This window comes from Marmota monax, unplaced genomic scaffold, assembly GCF_021218885.2.
Source record: "Marmota monax isolate L192 unplaced genomic scaffold, Marmota_monax_Labrador192_F-V1.1 WCK01_AAM20220418_F8-fsc00209, whole genome shotgun sequence".
Classification (NCBI taxonomy): Eukaryota; Metazoa; Chordata; class Mammalia; order Rodentia; family Sciuridae; genus Marmota; species Marmota monax.
This window is the reverse complement of record NW_026694493.1, coordinates 1,296,084-1,316,683: the sequence shown is the minus strand read 5'-3', so window position 1 is coordinate 1,316,683 and position 20,600 is coordinate 1,296,084. Positions and strand designations below refer to the sequence as shown.

Sequence of the window (20,600 nt, the reverse complement as noted above, 5' to 3'; positions counted from 1 at the left end):
AAATCAGGGAGAATTCCTTTAAGGAATCCTAAATTTCTGAAGAATTTTTGACTTCCGAAGGGGGAGCAAAGACTTGGAAGGGGACCTGGGAAGAGCTGGAAAACCCGCGGCTTTCCTTTAGCTGCCCTTGCGGTAGTTTGCACGCAGAAATTTCACATCAGGTGGGTGGCACTAAAGGCCATTCTTGGAACCACTTCATTTTCCAGATCTGGAAACTTGGGCCCAGAGAGGCTGCGACTTGCCCAGGGTCTCACTGAGGCAGTACTGGACAGGTCTCCTTTGTGGAGCCCTCCAGAATCCTCTCTGGAGTACAGAAACACAGCCCTTCAGGGGAAAATAGGAAATCACAGGGTTCTGTTCACTTTCCCAAGCCCACGACGGGACCAGGGACGAGTGCTCTTCCAAGCCTTAAGACCAGGTCTCTGCAGGCCGAGGGCCTCCTGCCCTGGCTGGGGCTTGCCCCAGTGCTCCGCGTCCAACTTCACCCGAGCGCGCGCGGAGGGCGGGAGGGAGGCTCTCTCACAACAAAGGGCGAAATTCGGTTTCTGTGAATCTGGGCTCGCGGGACTTGCACGGAGGAGGCAGCCAGGGGGGAGGCCCGGGCGGCCCTCGGGGCTGGCGGGTGGGCAGCGAGGACAGGGTCCCCGGGCAGGCCCGGCCCTCCGCGCGGCGGCCGCGCTCCCCTCCCCCACGCCCCTTTCTCTTTCTTTCTTCCCAGCTCCCTCGCCCCACCCGGCGGCGCCCGCTCGGCTCCTCGCCCAATGGCCGCGGGGCCCCGGCGCGGTCCCGGCCGCGGCGAGCCAATCAGGGCGCCGGGGGCGGCCCCGGGCGGCCGATAAAGGGTGCGGGGTTGCAGGCGGCCGGACAGAGCCGAGAATGGGAGAAGAGCGGAGCTGCTGAGCGCCCCGGCGAACTCCTCTCCTCTCTCCTCACCTCGCTCTCACGGCCCGCCCGCCCGCCACCTGCTCGCCGCCCAGGTAAGCACGCGGCCGGCCCCGCGGGCCCTGAGTGACGCGCGGCGCCCCGGCCCGGGTTTCGGCCCGGCCCGGCCGCCTCCCACCTGCTGTCTCCAGCTCCGCGTTTCGGCCCCGGCCGCGGGCTTCACACGCCCCCGCTTCCCGCGTGCTTGGGCCGCCGGCGGCTCCGAGTCCGCCCCATCCGGTTGGCGACGGCGGGGCGCGCCCTCGACCGGGCTCCGAGCGGGACGGTGGGGGAGGGTGTTGTTTTGATCCTCCTTTCGCTACTTGCGGCCCGAAGCGCCGCCCCCGGAGGCCGGCGCCCTGGGTGGCTGGTGCAGTGTGGACTGAGTGGCCGCAGGGTCCCTTCGCGAGGGCGGGCGCAGGCGCCTCGCGGCTCCTTCCGCGGTGGCGCGTCCGGGCAGTCCTGGTGGCACCCGGCTTTTAGACGCCCGGGTTGAGGCCGGGAGCCGCGAGCGTTGTTTGCGCGGCCAGCTCCCGCCGCGGGGTCCCCGGGCTCCTGTAATGTGACCGAACAATGGAGGGCCGGGGTCGCGTCGTGGAGAGCGGACATCGCAGTGGAGACACCCGGCCGGCTCGAGGCAGCAGCCGCGCACCGTCCCTCCAGCCGACGCAGGCTCGACCCTCCCCGGCCTCTACCCCCGCGAGGCACGGCTGGCTCGGCGAGGCCCTGAGGTCAACGCGGGCCGGAGGGGCTGGGCGCCCATTTTCAGAACCTTAAGTGGGAGGGGGCTGCTCTCAAGGTGGCTTATCCCAACTCCCCCGGGGGCGGGAAGCGGAGATCCACTTCCAGCCGCAAGTTCTCAAAGAAGATCACAAATGAAGATGACGATGACCTGGAGTCTCAGGCCTCCGAGACGACCCCCACCAACTCCTACGACTTCGTGGCCTACTTCACATCCGGGGAGAAACCATGGGTCAAGGCTAAGACCTTAAACCAACTCCACCAGCAGCCTATCTATTCCAATGCCTCCCGGCAGGACCGCTCCGTGTCTTTGTCCTTCTCCCCTACTCCATCACCGTCACCCTCACCCAGAAAGCTTCGTTGCTTGGACCCGCGAGAGATCCCCAGTGAAGAGAAGCATGAGCATAACAGTAAAAAAAGGAGGGCTAGAGAGGTCAACCCCAGCAGTCCCCTAGACCTTCTCTGGCAGGGGTGAGTGAGGGGGCAGGGAGGAGGACACTGCGAAGGGGGCATCTGCAGACACCACCCTGAACTTCAGAACCCGTTCTCCCACGTGTACTTGGCACCATGTAGGCACCAGCTGCTGGCATCCAACTAGTCTCACCAAAGAACAGGAGATCTGGAACCTAGGCTTAGAGACAGTGGTCTGATGTTGGAGAGGAAAGCTGAGACTGGGTTGTAGCTTTCAGAAGTTGTCCTAGCCTTCCACGGCAGGGGTGGGAGGTGGGATTTGATGACCTGTCTTGTAGACTCTGTAGGTAAAGATAATGTTGATTCTGTAATACGACTGGACAGGCGAGGTCCTCCTCTTCCCCAGGGGAAGGGTGAGGCAGTTGGAGGGAGAAGCAGTTTTCAGCTGGGCAAACATGGACGGTTGCCCATAGAAACTTTGCCACTGTACTTCAGAAAGTTGCCCAAGTCATTGGAGGAGAACAGTGTGTTCCCTTTCCAGCCACCCTGGGCTAGAGAGGGAGGGGGGAACATTTCCTCTTGTATGGAGGCTGGTTTTGTGGCTTCAGAGATGTCTTCTTTTGGAGGCTTTGTGGTCATGGCTTGCAATCATGCCTCGGAGCTTTTTGAAATCCCAGATCTTTTTGATTAGAAATGGAAATTTTCTACTTGTAAAGAGTCTTTAGTAAAATCCCCAGAATATTGTCATTCTCACATTTAAATCTGAGGCCTGTCTTCTGAAGTGAGAATTTTACATCACACCAATGAAAAATTACGCAGCATGCACATTGGAGTCTGATTCAGAACAGAAACTACAGCAACCAGGTCTCTAGCTGGATTTTACTTGAACTGAAAGATGGTAAACATTATGTCTCTGAACTTTTGTATTGTCATTTAAAAAAAAAATTATTTCTAATTTGTTATATATGACAGCAGAATGCATTTCAATTCATAGGACACATATAAAGCACAATTTTTCATGTCTCTGGTAGAGAGTAGAGTCTACCAAGTAGAGTCACATCATTAGTGTCTTCATACGTGTACTTGGGGTAATGATATCCATCTCATTCCACCGTCCTTCCTACCCCTTGCCCACTCCCTTCTCCCTCCCCTTTGCCCTATCTAAAGTTCCTCCATTTGTATTATCATTTTTGTTTCCTCCTAGTCACTTATTTCAAAAAGTTACCTACCTTAGCCACACTGAGGGAATAAAACTTTGCACTAGACTAATGGAATTTTAGAATTGAAAGCATAGATTCTAGCTCGGAAGCTTCAGATCCTTAGTATCTGAAACTCTTCAACCTCTGAGCCCCAGGATGCCAAGAGATGTCAGTTAATACCAAGGCCTTGGTCTAGCAAGTTTTTTGTTTTGCTATATAAGTACTGTGTCACTGAGCTTCGTACCCAGCCCCAAGTATCTGCTTTAATTGCTTCAAAAGGTGATGATCAGATTTTTACACCATACTCTCATGTTATTTTTGTGTGATATGAAGTTTTGAACCCTCTGAAGGCAGAGCAAATAATTGTTACTTTAGTTGTGTTGAGTTCTAAAGGGGCGGGCTCTCCACTACCACTCTTAATTCAATTGTGTCCCTTAAGCCATTCCTACAGGGAATCTGTTTGGAGTGGGTGTTGATAAAATTACTTTTTTCTCTTCAGAACATCTTCCATCATGGCCACCTCAGCAAGTTCCCACTTGAACAAAGGCATCAAGCAGGTGTATATGTCCCTGCCTCAGGGTGAGAAAGTCCAAGCTATGTATATCTGGATTGATGGTACTGGAGAAGGACTTCGCTGCAAGACTCGCACCCTGGACTCTGAGCCCAAGAGTGTAGAAGGTGAGATTGGGCAGAAATGGGGTACTTGCCTATGGTGGGGGCAGTGTGGGAGTGGGCAGCAAACACCCAAGGCTTTTCAAACTTCAATCAGTGTTAAGCTTCTTCATAGCCTCAAAGCATAGCAACAATGGAAGCCTTTATTTAATTGGACTCGTGTGTAAACCAATATATTGAAGAGAGAAGGTTTGAGTGTAATTTGTAGAGGATAAGGGGCTGGAGACTTTCCTGACTTGACCATCCTACTTAACTGGCTCTAAGGCACCCCTGGGAACCCAGTTTGAAAACCACTGCTCTTAACTGAATATGCCAAGTAATTTCTACACTGCTGAAGTCTGTGTTTAGTAGTCATATCACTGGATTTCTGCATGCAAAGTACATCCTCTAAAGTGGTTTATAAATGGGGGGACTCACCATTTGTTTTTTGTTGGAGCCACTTTTAGAAATTTTAAATGATCTGGTTACATGTCCCTTGAGGAATTACTATATTAGATTTTTGATCTTCATTTTTTTAGTCTAGAACAAGTTGTAGCCCTTGCCCTTCTGGAATGGGCCAGGGGAAAAACTGTCACCTCCTGCCTACATTAGAATAGCTTATTCTTCTGCTTATATTCACATTTGGATTGATTGAATGAAGGACCATAATATGGAGCATATAAAGTGCTATGTGGCAGGTGTTGAACAGGCCTCTGCCATCTGAGAACTCAGTCAATAGGAGAGATGAAGAAACTGACCTCTAAAACAGTGAGAAAAGTGAACTAGTGGTATGGGAGCATCAGTCTATTTTCTTCATCTGCAAAATAAGGACACAACGTTAGTTAGAACAGTCAGTGAAAGTAGGGGATGAGAGAAGGAAGCAACACAGATGGCCTAATGAAAGAACCAGAATCTTTCCCCTGTCTCTTAAATGACTGATTCACTGATTATAATAACAAAGTACCTCATTGTCTGCTGGTATAGAGTAGACTTATTTAAGTAGGAAATGTCTGTCAACCTTTGGTGGCTCTTGTGACTTAATTCTTTTAAGGAAGTGAGGGTACAGTGATCTTACTTGGAATGCAGGTACACAAGTAGAGATGGTGTTTTACACAAGGATGCATTCATGCCACACTTTTTGGGAATGACAAAGTAAATCTTTAGAAATGGAAAGGTGAATGAGGGGCTAGTTATATTTCTTGCCTGAGAAGCCTTCCTATACATTTTTAATTTTTCCTTCTCTTTTTGATTCAGAGTTGCCTGCGTGGAATTTTGATGGCTCTAGTACTTTTCAGTCTGAAGGCTCCAATAGTGACATGTATCTTGTACCTGCTGCCATGTTTCGGGACCCCTTCCGCAAGGATCCCAACAAGCTAGTGTTCTGTGAAGTTTTCAAGTACAACCGAAAGCCTGCAGGTATGTATAAGATGGGTTTGGATGTCCCTACCTCAGTCCAGCAATTCTGTAAGGGGAGGAGACATTCTGAAATCAGTATTAGGAAGACTAGACTATCAGCACTGTTTAAGAATTTGGAGGATTGGGGGTCTATCTCTTCACCTTCTGTGGTCCCCTTTACTAGTTGTGTACAATGATGAATTTTTAATGTTTTTGCTGCTAAGAATCCCCAGTGACAGAGCCACCTGTTTGCCTGGAAATTTTTGAGAATCTGGATTCAGAATCTTGTTTGAATCCTGAACTGCTATTTTGCTGATTTAAAAATTGAGAAAATAATAAAATTCACCTGAAAGTTGGTAAGATTAAATTATTTAATACATGCAAATCTTTTGGAACAATTGTACATCAAATATTGGTTGCTGTTTCACTAAACAGCATAGTTTATCCACTGACAAACATGAACATCTTGGTTCTCAGATAACATATATTTGCCCTGAGGTTTGCTGTAACTGCATCTTAGGGTCCCTATTTGCAGACAGGTCTTCGCAGTTGTCAGCCAGTGAGACTTAATGACTCTACACTTTCTTTGCCTTTGCACGAGGCATTATTGTTGGTAAAGGGCGTGGGCTCTAAAGCCAAGGCAACCTTGGGTTTCCTGGCTCTGTGCTTGCCCCAAAGTGTGGGCAAGTTATCTAACAACACTTCTGAGCCTCCAAAACTGGGTGCAATGGCACATGCTTATAATCCCCACAACTCGGGAGGCTGAGGTAGGAAGATCACAAGTTCGAGGTCAACCTCTGCATTTAGTGAGATACCTTGTCTCAACAAAGTACTTCTAATGCCCACCTCAGGGTTGTTATTCAGATGAATATTTTTTTGTTTTGAAGTTCTGTTCTAGCTTGGAAATTGTTTCCAGTTGAGCTCATCTCATTTTTGTTTTTCTTTTGCACCAGCCAATGCTATATAATTTAGCACTTAAGCTCACCTGGAATGTAAGCCTCCTACAGAACAAACTATTCTCAATAAAAATTAGACTTGGCTGGGACAGTGGTGCATGCCTGTAATCCCAGCTACTTGGAGAATAAGGCAGAAGGATCACGGCCTGGCAACTTAGTGAGACTCTGTCTCAAAATTTAAAATAAGGGGGCGGGGCCTGGAGATATAGCTCGGTGCAACGCCCTGGATTCCATCCCCAAAACCGTGCAAAAAAATAATTACAGCTTTGGCTCTAAGTGCCTGAGAAATTAGGGGATAAATTTGACAACTAGAAGCAGCTGTCTTGTGAATAGAGGGTGGAAGTGCCTGGCATTTGGTGCTTGGGAGGTGGCCAGCATGCAGATAAGGTGAACACTTGCTCTGTTCTGAATCCACTGCCATGTGACTTGGTTGTAACTGAGTTTAATTATAACTAACTAAAGTCTTTCAGAGGATCTCCTGCAGATGTGATGTGTAAATGCAGCTTTTCCCATTTTCCTGACTTGGTGATGGGACACAAAGGTTTTCCCTAGGTCAGTTCATGATCATCTCAGCTGTGTAGAGTAGGAAGACTGTTTGCACATCAGCATCCAGGCCCAGTATATGTGTCCCTAATAGCATGTTGACTCTTTTCTAGAGACCAATTTAAGGCACACCTGTAAACGGATAATGGAAATGGTGAGCAACCAGCATCCCTGGTTTGGAATGGAACAGGAATACACTCTCATGGGCACAGATGGTCATCCCTTTGGTTGGCCTTCTAATGGCTTTCCTGGTCCCCAAGGTAAGTCCTTTTGGGTAAAAACTAATCCTCCCCCAGGTGCTTAGTCCAGGAAAGCCCCTCTCTCCAGAGATGGGAACAACTCTCAAAAAAAAGTTGAGACCAGCTGAAAATAACAGTAGAGACATGCCTTCTTGTTACCCAAATCCGGAGATGGATGTAAATGTATAAAGTGAGAAGGGGTTGAGGTGGAACCTTTGGGTCCACGAGGCTGTGGCAAAGGGGAACCCCCTAATTTCTTCATTCCCCACCTGTAGGTGAAGACAGGGATTGGGGATTCAGGAGAACAACTAGTCCCAGGACTTGAGATTTCTGATTTGGGGATTTCCCCCACTTTTACCACATTGTCTTGAAACCTACAGGTCCATATTACTGTGGCGTGGGAGCAGACAAAGCCTATGGCAGGGACATTGTGGAAGCTCATTACCGGGCCTGCTTGTATGCTGGAGTCATGATTACGGGGACAAATGCTGAGGTCATGCCTGCCCAGGTAAATGGCTCTCTCTGTCAGCTTCCTGCCCTCTGAAGATGTCGGGGTAGGTAGGCAAATGGGGGCTTGGGCTAGCAAGGGCTGCTGATGCACCAGTCACTAACCCACAATTTCAGAGTGGGTTGGAGTAGAGGTGGGAAGAAAGCAGGCTTGAGCTTGAGTTCAATGAGCAGCTGGCTTTATTGTAAAGGCCAACCTTCTCATTCTTTCTAGTGGGAATTCCAAATAGGACCTTGTGAAGGAATCCACATGGGAGATCATCTCTGGGTGGCCCGTTTCATCTTGCATCGCGTATGTGAAGACTTTGGAGTGATAGCTACCTTTGATCCCAAGCCCATTCCTGGAAACTGGAATGGTGCCGGCTGCCACACCAACTTTAGTACCAAGGCCATGAGGGAGGAGAATGGTCTGAAGTGAGTGCCTGCTGTGGGGGTCATGTTTATTCTCAGGTGAAAAAGGCTTGGGAAGGGAATATCAATCTCTTTACGTCTCTTTGTGTTTTGCCAAGTGTTTGTATTGGGCACAGGTAAGCTGAACTTCAGGCTACAAATGCCTTAGCTCTTGACAATTGGCTTATTTTTTTCTAATTCTGTCGTTTTGTTCTCATTTAGAAAGTACCAAATAATACTCAAGGAATAGAATTAAAGAATGGTGATAGGGAAAGTTTAAAAGTATTTAATAAGAACTAATTTAGTAACAGTACAGGCACATAGATTGGTGCTTATGGGTGGGAGAAAGTCTTTCAGCACATTATGCCTTGGTGCTACATGTCAGGCATTCTGAGCACTGGGGTACATAGTAACAAGGCGGTCACTGGTGTGAGTCTACATGTCAGGCATTCTGAGCACTGGGGTACATAGTAACAAGGCGGTCACTGGTGTGAGTCATGGAGTATTGGTTGTGCTGGCCCTATACTTTGGTGAATGTCAGTCCTAGATGGCTACCTGTTCTTGTCCTTGAAGGGAGGATTTTTTTGGTGATAAGGTTAACCCTCATCTTGGATTTTTTTTTTTTAAGATACATTGAGGAGGCCATTGAGAAACTAAGCAAGCGGCACCAGTACCACATTCGTGCCTATGATCCCAAGGGGGGCCTGGACAATGCCCGGCGCCTAACTGGATTCCACGAAACCTCCAACATCAACGACTTTTCTGCTGGCGTGGCCAACCGTAGTGCCAGCATCCGCATTCCCCGGACTGTCGGCCAGGAGAGGAGGGGTTACTTTGAAGACCGTCGCCCCTCTGCCAACTGTGACCCCTATTCAGTGACAGAAGCCCTCATCCGCACGTGTCTTCTCAATGAAACCGGAGATGAACCCTTCCAATACAAAAACTAAATGGACTAGACCTCAGCCTTCAAGCCCCTCCTAGTTCTGCCTCCCACTCCAACTCTTCACCCTCTGTGTTATCCTGCTTGTCCCGATTGTAACTCAAAGGGTGGAATATCAAGGTCTTTTTTTATTCCTCATGCCCAGTTAATCTTGCTTTCTTTGGCCAGGATAGAGGTGTTACGTTTTTAATCTCTTCACCCCCAGCCCCTTTTTCTTGTCAGTGAGGCTTTTTTTTAATGCGCTAGTGGGAAGGGGTGCATGGCTGTGGGATGCAGCATGTTCTGGGGGAGCAGGGAGGTACATTTTCTTCAAGGTTGCTGAAAGAGGAGGCCTGGTGAGGTTAGGTTAGAATTCCCCCTTGTGGAAAGCTCTATTTCGTAAGCTGTAACTATAGAGAAGGTGGGGTGGCAGTCAGCGTGGGAAATGCCCTGGTCTCCTACTGCAGCACTTCCCTTGCTTGGGGCTGCATTCCCTTCCGAGGACACAAAGCTGGGTAAACTGATAGAAAGCCCTGTCTTAAAGAAAAAGATCTTAGTGCTTGGTCCTTCATTTATAACACAAAGCAGAGTAGTATTTTTATATTTAAATATAAAAACAAAAAAATTATGGGTGTGTGGGTATGTGTTTTTCTAAGGGAGGAAACCATCCTAGTCCCTGGGTGCTAAATTTGAGGCAAATACTTTGGTTTAGAAATAAAGGAGATCCTTTGGAGCAGGGGTGGGGAGTGTGGTACTGGGAAAGTTTACTAGGGGCGCTTAGTTTTCATTACCACTTTAGGGTCCCCCTGCCCTGTCCACCCTTCTTAAGGAGGTGGACCCTGGACGGCTGCCAGGTGAATGACATTGCTGGTGGTCACCTGAGCCCAGTGGCGAGGTTTAAGACCCGCATAATTGTCCATGGGTTTCTGGGAGCGAGTTGGCTGGCCCACATGAGAGCGTTCCTGCAGAAGGCCTTGGGTTATTTTTTTGGTGAAACTAGCATGTCACTAAAGCAGGCCTTTTGATACATTGAATTTTTTAAAAGCAAAACAGAAGTTTAGATTTTAATCAAATTTGTAGGATTTCGAAGTCTAATTTTTCAAAATTGTCTGCTTCAACCATCTCTTTCCACTCTCCTCTTGGAGGAGTTGGGGACAGGGCTGGAGTGAAAATACTTGTAATGTTGTATCCTAGTGTCTTTCCTCCCAGTGCAGAATATTCCTTTCTTTGTTAAGATTCCTAAGGAGTTATTCCTTTTTTCTTTTATAATAAACAAGCCCCCTCTCCATTTGCATTTCCCCTACTGTTCCCTGGTTTTTGTGCTGGCCACAGCAGGCCAGCTGTGGTTTTCTCTTGCCATGACAACTTCTAATTGCCGTGTACAGTATGTTAGAGTTAGATAACTTCTTGTTGTAAACAAACTGTAACTGCCCAGAGCAGCGCTTATAAATCAACCTAACATAAGATCTCTTCTGACTTGTTTCTTTGTGATTGTTTAAAAAAAAAAAAAAAACTTACATGCCATTTCATTTCTGTATTTCCTAACAAAAAAAAGGGGGAGTATTTTGTTTTTAAAACTGTGGAGTCACATTGCTGATGAGCTTTTTCCTTGTGCCTCTAACTTGGGGTATTTGGGATCCCAGGGGTTGTCCTCACTGGGACTGTTGGGTCACACCACTTTGACATTTCCTAGCCTTCCACCTCTCCCCTTTCTGCGAGCCAGAGTTGGGTTTTGACTAGCACTGCTGTGACATGGTTTCCAGCAGTCCTGGCTTATTTTAAATAACAGCTCAAAGTATGTAATGTGTGATTAACTGGTTATATTAGTCCTGTTCTTCCCGTATTCATTCTCTGCCCAGCTGCCAGTGATTAAATAGCAAACACTGACCATGTTGCTACCCTGGGCAAAATCGTGCAAGGCTGGCATAAACTTGTCCTTAGTTTTTAACCAAGATGCACTCAGCAGGCTCCATGTTGATGCCTCTATGTCCTTGTTCTTGGTCCCTGGAGGTTCCACTTATCCTGGCCTCTTCCTACTTTAGTGTGTTCCTTACTTAGCTGGATCGAAGCAACCTCCTCCTCCCATGGTGCTGAGCATACACCTCTGACAAAAAACAGCTATCCATCTAACATGAGTTCAAACATGCAATACTGTTGAGATTGGTGGGCAGAGTGATTGTTTTAAAGTGGTTGGTGGGTGCTATCAGTTCGGAGGCAGCTGGGGCCTGTTAAATGGCAGTTGTTAGAGAAGACAATTTTCTTCCTGCAAGTGTCTCTTGTTAGCCTTGTATAACCCTAGGTATGCATGACTTCCTAGAAACATTGACCCATAATGACATAATTTTCAAGTAGGGACATCCTACCTAGTGGTTTGCTTAGCATGGTCTTGGTTTACACCTATTGCTCTATCTAGCATGATTGCATGCCCTCTCAGCACTTTTCCTGTTTGATGTTTATGCAGTTAGTCTCATTTCAACTGAGCCTCTGCTTCTACCTCCCCAGCTGGATTGCTTCCCTTCACTGAGTCACTCCTGCAAGTAGACAGAAGAGGCAATGGCCAGCCCCAGCACAGTGGGTTTTTGTTCATTGTAATCAATTCACAGACAAGATCACATGAAAAGGAAATCTGTTTATGGTAAAAATCAGAATTTAGGTGGAAACATTTTCTTCTTGACTCTCAGCTAGAATTGGTTTTGATCTATAGGTCACAGTGCAATTCCCTTGTGTTTCTAAGCTGTTTCTTATAGCTCATTTAGCAGACACCAAGTTACATGCTAACTTTTATCAGTGATAAATTAAACAGGTTGATGAGACAGATTAAACAACATGGTCCATGCCTTCAGCCTTAAAGATACAGGCCAGTGTTCACCAAAGGTTCTCCATATACCCCATAAACATGAGTTCCCTGAGTTATCTTCCCAATTACAGAATAAGAGCTAATAGAAGAGTCTTAAGGAATTCCTTCGATAGATGCTTTCTAGGGCCATTTTAAAAGATCTATATTATTGCTGACAGAATACTATATTAGTGGTTAAAAGGAGTTCTTGAACCACTGCTTCCTGCTGGGGCTCCAAATAGCTCACTCAGCTTCATAGCTAACTCCAGGTACTGGTCGATCCTTAAATCAATAAGGTGCAATGTCTAGAATGCAGCTTGTTGTCCCAAAGAAAGCAGAAGTCCCATCACTCAACAGGACTTTTCAATTGTAAACCATGAGCCGGGCATGGTGACACACGCCTGTAATCCCAGTAACTATTGAGGCTGAGGCAGGATGATCACAAGTTAGAAGCCAGCTTCAGCAACTTAGCAAGGCCCTAACCAACTTAATGAGGCCCTGTCTCAAAAAGGGCTGAGGATGTAGCTGGGCTCAATCCGTAAAACCAAAAATAAATAAAAGGCCACTATAATAAACTATGAATTCAGCTATCCTGCTTTTCTTCTTACCACTGTATTCCCACACCTATCTCATTGCCAGCATTACTTGTTTAAAGAGTTGTTTGATTGTTGGTGCTGGGGATTGAACTGAGGGGCACTTAAGCACTGAGCCACATCCCCAGTCCTCTTTACTTTTTATTTTGAGCCAGAGTCTTGCTGAGGATGGTCTTGAACCTGTGATCCTCTTGAGTCTCTGGGATTACAGGTGTGCACCACTGAGCTATTAAGCATCAGTTTTCTGAGCTTTAAGCCTACAGCTCTACTTACTAGATGTTGTCAAACCTGTGAAGTCTGGATTGCTATAACTCCAGCAGTGGCACTAAGGTGAAGTTTTTTGTTACTGAGTCTAAAAATAACTGAACCATGTGTTGATTGTTTTTCACTACAAAACACAGCCCCACAAAAGCTTCTGAAGTGTGTAATGGGAAAGAACCAGTGCTTGCTCCGTTAATTCTGTTTGGAATTGGGCTGCCAAGAGCCTCATGTTGCTTTATGTTATAACTAATATAAAGTGGCAATTCATATAACTCCAAAGGCTTCAGACAATTACTCCTGTAAACAAAGTGGGCTGATTAGAGCCTTGCCATTTTATAGCCCTTAGCTCAATCACCAACCGTAAAAATGTGTAAAAGAGTATAATGTATAAAAAATTTCACACTTGAACTGGGGGTGTAGTTCAAGGGATGCCTAACATGAGCAAAGCCCTGGGTTTAATCCCCAGTACTGCAAAAACAAAGTTTTCATTCTTGTTTTCACAATATGCAATATACATATACATGATATAAGCATACATATTGTGACAACGTGCATATGCATGATTTGAATAAACAATACTGATCTTATGTAGCACTCCCCCACCCCAATATATAATATCTTAAAGAGACAGAGACTATCTTCCAGAAAAAAATACACATGAGATTTTGCTGAGCTGAAAAGGCTGTCGCTGGTTATAGGAAGATGAGATGTGAAAACTATGATCATTCTTAAAGCAGATTCCTGCTGTCAGCTCTTTCTAATGAGCTCCCCCTTCCTCTGTGCTTTATGGACAAGAGTTTCTCAGGTTCTGTCAACCAGTAAGTAGGTTGACGGCACGGAGCCCCACTAATAAAGGAGAGGAGTGGCCTTGTCCAGTGTTATGGAGGAAGTGTCCAGGCAGTTCCTATTGTTATTCAGTGAATTGCTTTTCAGGGGCCTTGGACCTCAGAAAATTACTTACATTGTTTTGAAATCTCAACTTGTCTCAGCGTGGTCAGCTCCTCCACCATATGGCACAGTCAGCAGATCTGTTGACTTAACTCTAGTGGGCACTCAACCGCTAAATCTAAATTGTTGAAGACTTTTTGCACTTGCCTCTCAATAAAGGTTTAGAATAACTCCTCCCATGTGACTCCGTCATACAACTCTATTGATGTTAAATTAGAGAGACATTCAAGATACTGCCCACAAATTAATATATAAAATGTGCTGGGAGCCATTAGCCAAGTAGGTATGACAATTTCCTTGCCAGCGTACCCCATGTTGCAGTGACATTGAATGTACGTGACCTTGCTCAAGGACCAAGGCAGATTAGGGTGTTCCCTGTTTTAAGATAATCGTGTTTAGGGCGTTCCCAGTTTAGGTTCCAGGTTTAAGGTTTAAGATTATTCCTGCTGGGAATAGGGCGTATCCTGCTGCCTGAGTTCCCCTTGAGTTCTCACGGGATTCAGACAGTATATTTTGGGAGATAGAAGCCCAGTGGGTGTGGATTTGGGCAGAGAACGTGGATTTCCCCAGAACGTGATTGTAGACGGCTGGTGTGAGTTCGGGAATAAAGAGTTGCTGTTTGAATCTACAAGCTGTGTGGTGGCTCGTGATTGTGTGCCCAGCCAGACTGCGGCAAAAATGGAGGCCAAATGGACACAATGTTGGTGTTTTGGTGTGAGCAAATGAATAAGTGCAAGGAAATTCTTCTGTTTCCTCTTCTCTTCTCCGTCTTCATACCCCACCTCCTCTGAAAGCTAATGGGTTTTACTGGCCTTACAAATAGTATGGGATTTCTGGGACTATGCTATGTATGTATATAGGCTTATCCTCAAATGATTTTATGAACTATTTTGATAACTCTACTCAAGTAATGGTATAGAATAAAGTATAGAACCACATTGGTGGAGGGGAGACAGAAGGATGTTTTGGGAGAAGTAAACACTTCTCATCTCTGGAAAGGAACTGTAATTGAGAGCCAAGTTTAGAAAGAATACAGTAGAAGGATCCACTGTCTCAGAACTTCTATTAGAGGAGAGGACCTGTCTCCTCAAGCTACTACCAGATTCATTCCTAGGTGAGTTTAGGATCTAGAAACTGCCAATCTAGTAACATTTTTACATAAACACATCTCTGGCCTAGCTGCTTAGGTAAGCAGACTTTCAATAAATGTTTGTTGAATTTAAATGGTCTGAGAGAGGTCACTACCAGAAGAGTGACTAACAAGAGTGGGCAAGTGGGTAGAAGTCAGAAGGCGGCACTTTATCCTTAACTATTAATCTTAGATGTTAATGGTTTGTGTACAAGCTCCTAGAGTTAATCTTCCATCCAAATATCAACCAGGTCTGACCTGCTTAGATTCCAAGATTGGGTGTGGTCCAGGTGATAGGACCAGAGAACCTACAGATAATCGTAGATTATCTGATCCAGAAATATTCTCCTCTCCCTAATCCCAAATGCAGGGCCTTTGGGGATGATCATCACAATTTGCTATAATTTGAAGGCAGCTAAATCTTTCAAGCACCTCCCTTCCCATGGGAGGGGAGAATTGGGAACATACTTAGTCTCTCTGTGGTTTTAAATGGTTCACTTCTACAGAAATTGACATCATTCTTACAGAATCAGCCTTAGATAAGCCAGGGACATCCCCTAAATTCCTTCTATATTTCTAATTCTAGCTTGAACCATCAAAGCTGCTCTGGGCTGAATTTGCTATCTTGGAATTCTTGAATTTTTTTTTTTTTTTTTTGAGGGGAGGAGTACCAGGGATTGAACCAACCACTGAGCAACATACCCAGCCCTATTTTTTATTTCACTGAGTTGCTTAGCACCTCACCATTGCTGAGGCTGGCTTTGAACTCGTGATCATCCTGCCTCAGCCTCCCAAGCCACTGGGATTACAAGTGTGTGCCACTACACCCAGCCTCTTTAAACTTTTGATTAGTTGTTGCACATAAAGATTCATAGCATGTCTTTTGGGGAAAATTCATGAGACAACATTTAATATTAGTAGTAACAGGAATATTTAACCATAAATATTGTAGTGATATTAGTAATAGGAATATTTAACCACTCCTTTCAGGGAGAACTCTGGAGTTCTAAAGCTGGGTGACAGTCATGCTCAGGTAGTTCAGTCCAACATGCTCCATCCCTGAGGGTTATATACCATTGGAAAAGATCACAGTGTGTTGTCAGCTGCTGCATAACAAATTGCCCCCAAATGTAGCAACTTAAAATAGCAAGTATTTATTATCTCATAGATTTTGCCAAGGGTGGGGAACCTGGGCGTTTTTAACTGCATGGTTTACCTCAGAGTTGCAGTCTTTGAAGATTGACTAGGTTCAGTGCTTTGTCACATGGGTCTCTCCATAGTGTTGCCTGTGAGTGGTATAAGGGAGCAAATGAGAGGGGCTGAATTCCTTCCACTGAAGGGGAAGGGCAAGCTCCACCTCTGCACAGAAGGACTGGTTCAGGTTACAATGTTAACCTGGGGAGAAAGGCCTTCATTGTTTCTGGTTTCCTTTGACTCCTTTAATTCCTTTAGTCTTGTAAATTCTTTAAATTATGCCCTCTTGTCTGTCAGAGAGTGATATTGGGATCTGTAGTTCAGGGGTCAAGGTGTAGAAAGCTTGCCTAAGCATGCCCTGGTTCCATCCCATACTAGGGAAAAAAACAAACAAAAAAAGGATTTCCATCAGGGCGTGGTGATGCACAGCCCATAATTCCAGCAACTTGGGAGGCTGAGGCAGGAGAATCACAAATTCAAGCAATTTATTCTTAGCAATTTAGTGAGACTCTCAATAGCTTAGTGGAACCCTGTCTCAAAAATTAAAAAATAAGCAGGACCGTGGGGCAGGGCAGGGGGTGGGGGTGGGGGTAGCTCAGTGATAAAGTGCCCCAGATTTCCCTAGGACCCAAAGTAAATAAATACATAAAGGATTTCCGGTTCAGTTTCTGGGGAGAGAAAGGTAGTGTTGATTCTTTCCTTCTCTTTATCCCAAACAGAAGGCGGGCTCTCTCGGAGCCACTCAGGAAACCTGGAACAGCAAAGAAGAAAGAGGCAGTCTCCATAGGGCAATAAAACCTCCAAAATGCTTAGTTTATGTAAACAGTAAAGGGAATTTCTAGACTGGACTCCTGTAGGCCTTCCAAAGCCAGTTGCAATTTCTTCATCCACATTAGCCCCACTACAAACCCAAACCTGTGTGCTCCTTCCTGAAGCATCTTCCCATCAAAGACTCTTGATTCTTGTAAACATGTTACACCTGAATTAAAATATTTGGGGGAAGACATACAACACAATCTGATCAATTTCCTTTTCACCCTAGGCCAAGTTTTCTTCGGTCCTAAAAAATGACTTTATGGATCAGCTGGATCAGCTCTTCTAGAGTTTGGGGGGGGGGGGAAGACAATTCCTAAGCAAAAAAACACAAAACCCGAAACCCTGAACATACTTTTGTGTTCTTACTGCAGCATCGTCAGAAAGAATCCTGAGGGGGCCTTACTAATATTTCTGTTTTAATAATCAGGATCCAGGAGTCATGGACATCCTTCAGGGAACATAGTTACCATAAGTCATTTCTGGGAACTTGAAATTATTGGTAAGTCCTTTCCATTTTGTCTAGACAACTAATGAAAAAGACCAAGAGGAGCTGGGATTGTGGCTCAGAGCACTTGCCTAGCATGTGTGAGGCACTGAGTTTGATTCTCAGCACCACATAAATAAATAAAGGTCCATCAACAACTGATAAAATGCTTAAAAGAAAAATAGAAAAAGACCAAGACACACTTCCAGAAGCTACTCTAAGCTCACATGGACTCGGCAAATTTTTAGAAGATATGCTAACTGGGAATCTCAGAGCTGGAGACAGAAGATAGAAAGAGTAGAAGACTCTTGACCTGTTCCTTACATTATTTAATCACTGAGTTGGTTTACCACTTTCCCACTCACCCCAAACTCCCTTGTCTCTGACAAACTCTTGCTCTGCCCTTTGAGACTGAAGAGCTCCAAGATCTGGCTGAATTAGTCTCTGGAGAGATTTAAAGTCTGGTGCAGGTGGAACATGTAAGCCCTGTCCGGCTGATTTTCCTTGTAGATAGTCAAAAATAGCCCAGAAGTGCCAAGTGTGGGTGCTTTCTTTTCACCCTGGGTTTCCACCCAGTCTAGCATGGCAGGCAGCAGGTTATCCTGCTTGCATAAGTCGTGTTACGTAATGAACATCTTGAACAGTGGCACGGAGCCAACTGGGAGGTCATAGCAGGAGGAGAAGGGCAAAGAGAATAATAAATAAAATGGAGAGAGAATGAGGAAGGAGAACAAGCAGGGAGAAAAAGAAGGAAGAACAAAATGGGAGTGGAAACAGGGCAAGACTGTTGAATACTTACTTCCTGCTCTTATATTCTTGGTCCCAGTAACAGGGTGTGCTCCCTGAAGTTCTTCTCCCTGCATTTTAGCTGGGTGTTAGGTCTTCCTTAGCTCATTCTGTGGATGACTGAGCTGAGTGGCAGCAGGAATCACTTCGGGCCCTTCGGCTACCCAATTGGAGGCAGCAGCAGCAGGCTGGCATGGTGTAGTATTGGTGGTTCTTGATGGAAAACAAACAGGCAAGACATTGTCTCCATCCATCCAGGCTCCACCACAGTTTTGACTCTCTGAGTCTGGAGGCTAGTGAGCGAGGAACATGAAGTGTCAGAGATGCGAGGCGTTTCTCCTCTCCTGTATTTCAGACTGCAGCCCACTACTTAATATTCCAAACATCTAAGGAGTTGTCTTTTCTCACCAGTCCGTGTCCAATGGAAACTCTATTGACTTGTGCACAAAGATATTGGTGCAGGAATTTGATGCCTAGAATCTCAGAACTGAAAGTCATCCTAATCCTTATTTTGACATTCTGGTGAGGACATAAAAATGAAAATATTTATGAATTTTCTCCCCTTAACTATGCTTTAAATAGAAGCTCTATATGTTCAAAATGTTCCTAAAATTTGGCTCAAGATTCTGGTGAAAAGCCCCTCCCTGAAGGTATTTTTGTCCAGCCTCCCATGTGTAAGAACCCTTTCTAAAGCCTCAATTACAGAGTCACTGAACAAAGGCTCAGACCCTCTGGGGCAGGAAGGTTGTTAAGTCATAAGGAGGCCCTTTCTATTGACAACAGCTTTATGCTTTTCTTTATGATGAAGCAAAATTTGCCTTCTGTGTAGTTTTTTTGTGGTATCCTCATTCTGCCTCTTGAAACTACAGGCCAAGGTTAATTTCTCTTTCATACAACAATCTTTGACAGATTTGGACACAGGCTGCACATCTCCACAGAGTCTTTTCTTTTTCATATTCAACATTTTCAGTTACTTCTTGTTCCATCATGACTTCTAGATCTTTCATGAGCATGTTCTCATTCTTCTAGAAATCCTCTGGATGGTCATCTGTTCAGTTCTAAAATGCCAATTCTGTAGGAGAGCTCTGATGGGTGTGATTTTAGAATGGTTTCTATTTCTTCCTTCTTCTAGACACCAAATTTCTAATTAACCCCCAAATATTTCATAAACATTTTGAAAGTCTTATACCTGTCATTTTGCTGTCTTAAAATTTTGAGGGACAAGATGTTTCCTAGGCTTGAAGTGTTGAGAGACTGCTGTTGGCCAGTCACAAGGCTAACATGAAATTGTTTTCCCCTTTCTGCACGGTGCTAAAGATTGGATGTGACACTTTGAGTTCATGGGATACATGTTCTGCCTCGGAGCTTTACGTCCATCCTAGTTAAGAGACAACACATATTGCTCTGCACACAATCCAACCCTGCTCAAATACCTTAACACAAAGAATAGGAGAGACAAAAATCCAAGTTTATGACCAGGCCCCAAGTAGGCATGGTGTGGTGATAGAGGACTGAAGAACTGCTTCTGAATATCCACTCCTTACAGCAATAGCAATGTCAGAGAAGCAGCATAGACTATGGACACCATACCTGCAAGGGACGTCAGCATGTTAGTTGCTCCCATACTCTTTAAGAATAAATAGTGCTAATATGACTAGAAAGTAGTCACAGAGGTATACCCCATGTACTCCATCAACTGTATGCCTAAAACACAATCACTTGGTCTGCTAGAAGAGACCCACTCTTGGAAGAGTTTCAGAAAAAATGGGATCCTCAGACCCCAACAGAGTACACAGTTTCAAAGCATACTAGTCACCTCCAAAACAGTTGGGAAACCACACTACAAAACCCATTTGGAAATATATGGTCAACACTTCACAACAACCTTATATCTTGGAACACATCATCCTGAAAAAGATTATGTCCTAAGAAGCCTCATACAAAAGTGGAAGAGAAATTCAACCCAACAGATGTGCAAATATGAAATACTAACAAAAAAGCGGGGGAGACATGATTCCTTCTAGGTTTTATAATCCTCTAGTAACTGACCCCCAAAATACTGAAGTAGATAAAATACCAAGTAAAGAATTCAAAAGAATTATTTAAAAAGGTCAATTAATTCCAAGAGGACACAGAAAAACAATTAAAAAATTAAGGAAGACAATGTCAGGATACAAATGAGAAATTCAATAAAGAGAGAAAGATTTCAAAAAAAGCAGCAAACATAAATCTTGGAAATGAAAAGCTCAATAAGTCAAATAAACCAATGGAAATACTAATCAATAGACTACATCAAGCAGAAGACAGGATTTTAGGGCTTGAAAACAAGGTGGGTGAACTTTAACATTCAGACACTAATAAAGAAATAATTTTTAAAAACTCACTATGAACAGAATATACAAGATCTCTAGGACAGAATTGGAAGACCTAACTGAAGACCCACAGGTCTTGAGGAAGGAGTAGAGATACAGACTAGTGGCATAGAAAGCCTCTTCAGAGAAATAATTATAGAGAATTTCCCAGATCTTGGAAATGAGATGGACACTTGGGTACTGGGAGGCACTTAAAACCCCAAATAGACAAGACCAAAAGAGAACATTTCCATGACATATTATTGCTAAAATGCCAAACATTAAGAATAAGGAAAGAATATTAAAAGCTGTAAGAGAGAAATGCCAAGT

General features: G+C 45.0%; 1 protein-coding gene across 2 annotated transcripts; it reads left to right on the top strand.

Moving 5' to 3' along the window:
* The first annotated feature begins 825 nt into the window (after nt 1-825).
* On the top strand, nt 826-10,338 carry Glul (glutamate-ammonia ligase). Of its 2 annotated transcripts, none has more exons than XM_046419566.2 (7): nt 826-977; nt 3,772-3,950; nt 5,178-5,339; nt 6,931-7,077; nt 7,437-7,564; nt 7,778-7,977; nt 8,582-10,338. In XM_046419566.2, the coding sequence occupies exons 2-7, from the start codon at nt 3,785-3,787 to the stop codon at nt 8,898-8,900; spliced, it is 1,122 nt and encodes a 373-aa protein (XP_046275522.1). In that variant the 5' UTR covers nt 826-977; nt 3,772-3,784; the 3' UTR covers nt 8,901-10,338. The 2 variants fall into 2 exon arrangements, with proteins under 2 accessions (XP_046275522.1, XP_046275523.1); XM_046419567.2 differs by lacking the exon at nt 826-977 and adding an exon at nt 1,637-2,133.
* Nucleotides 10,339-20,600: the final 10,262 nt, after the last annotated feature.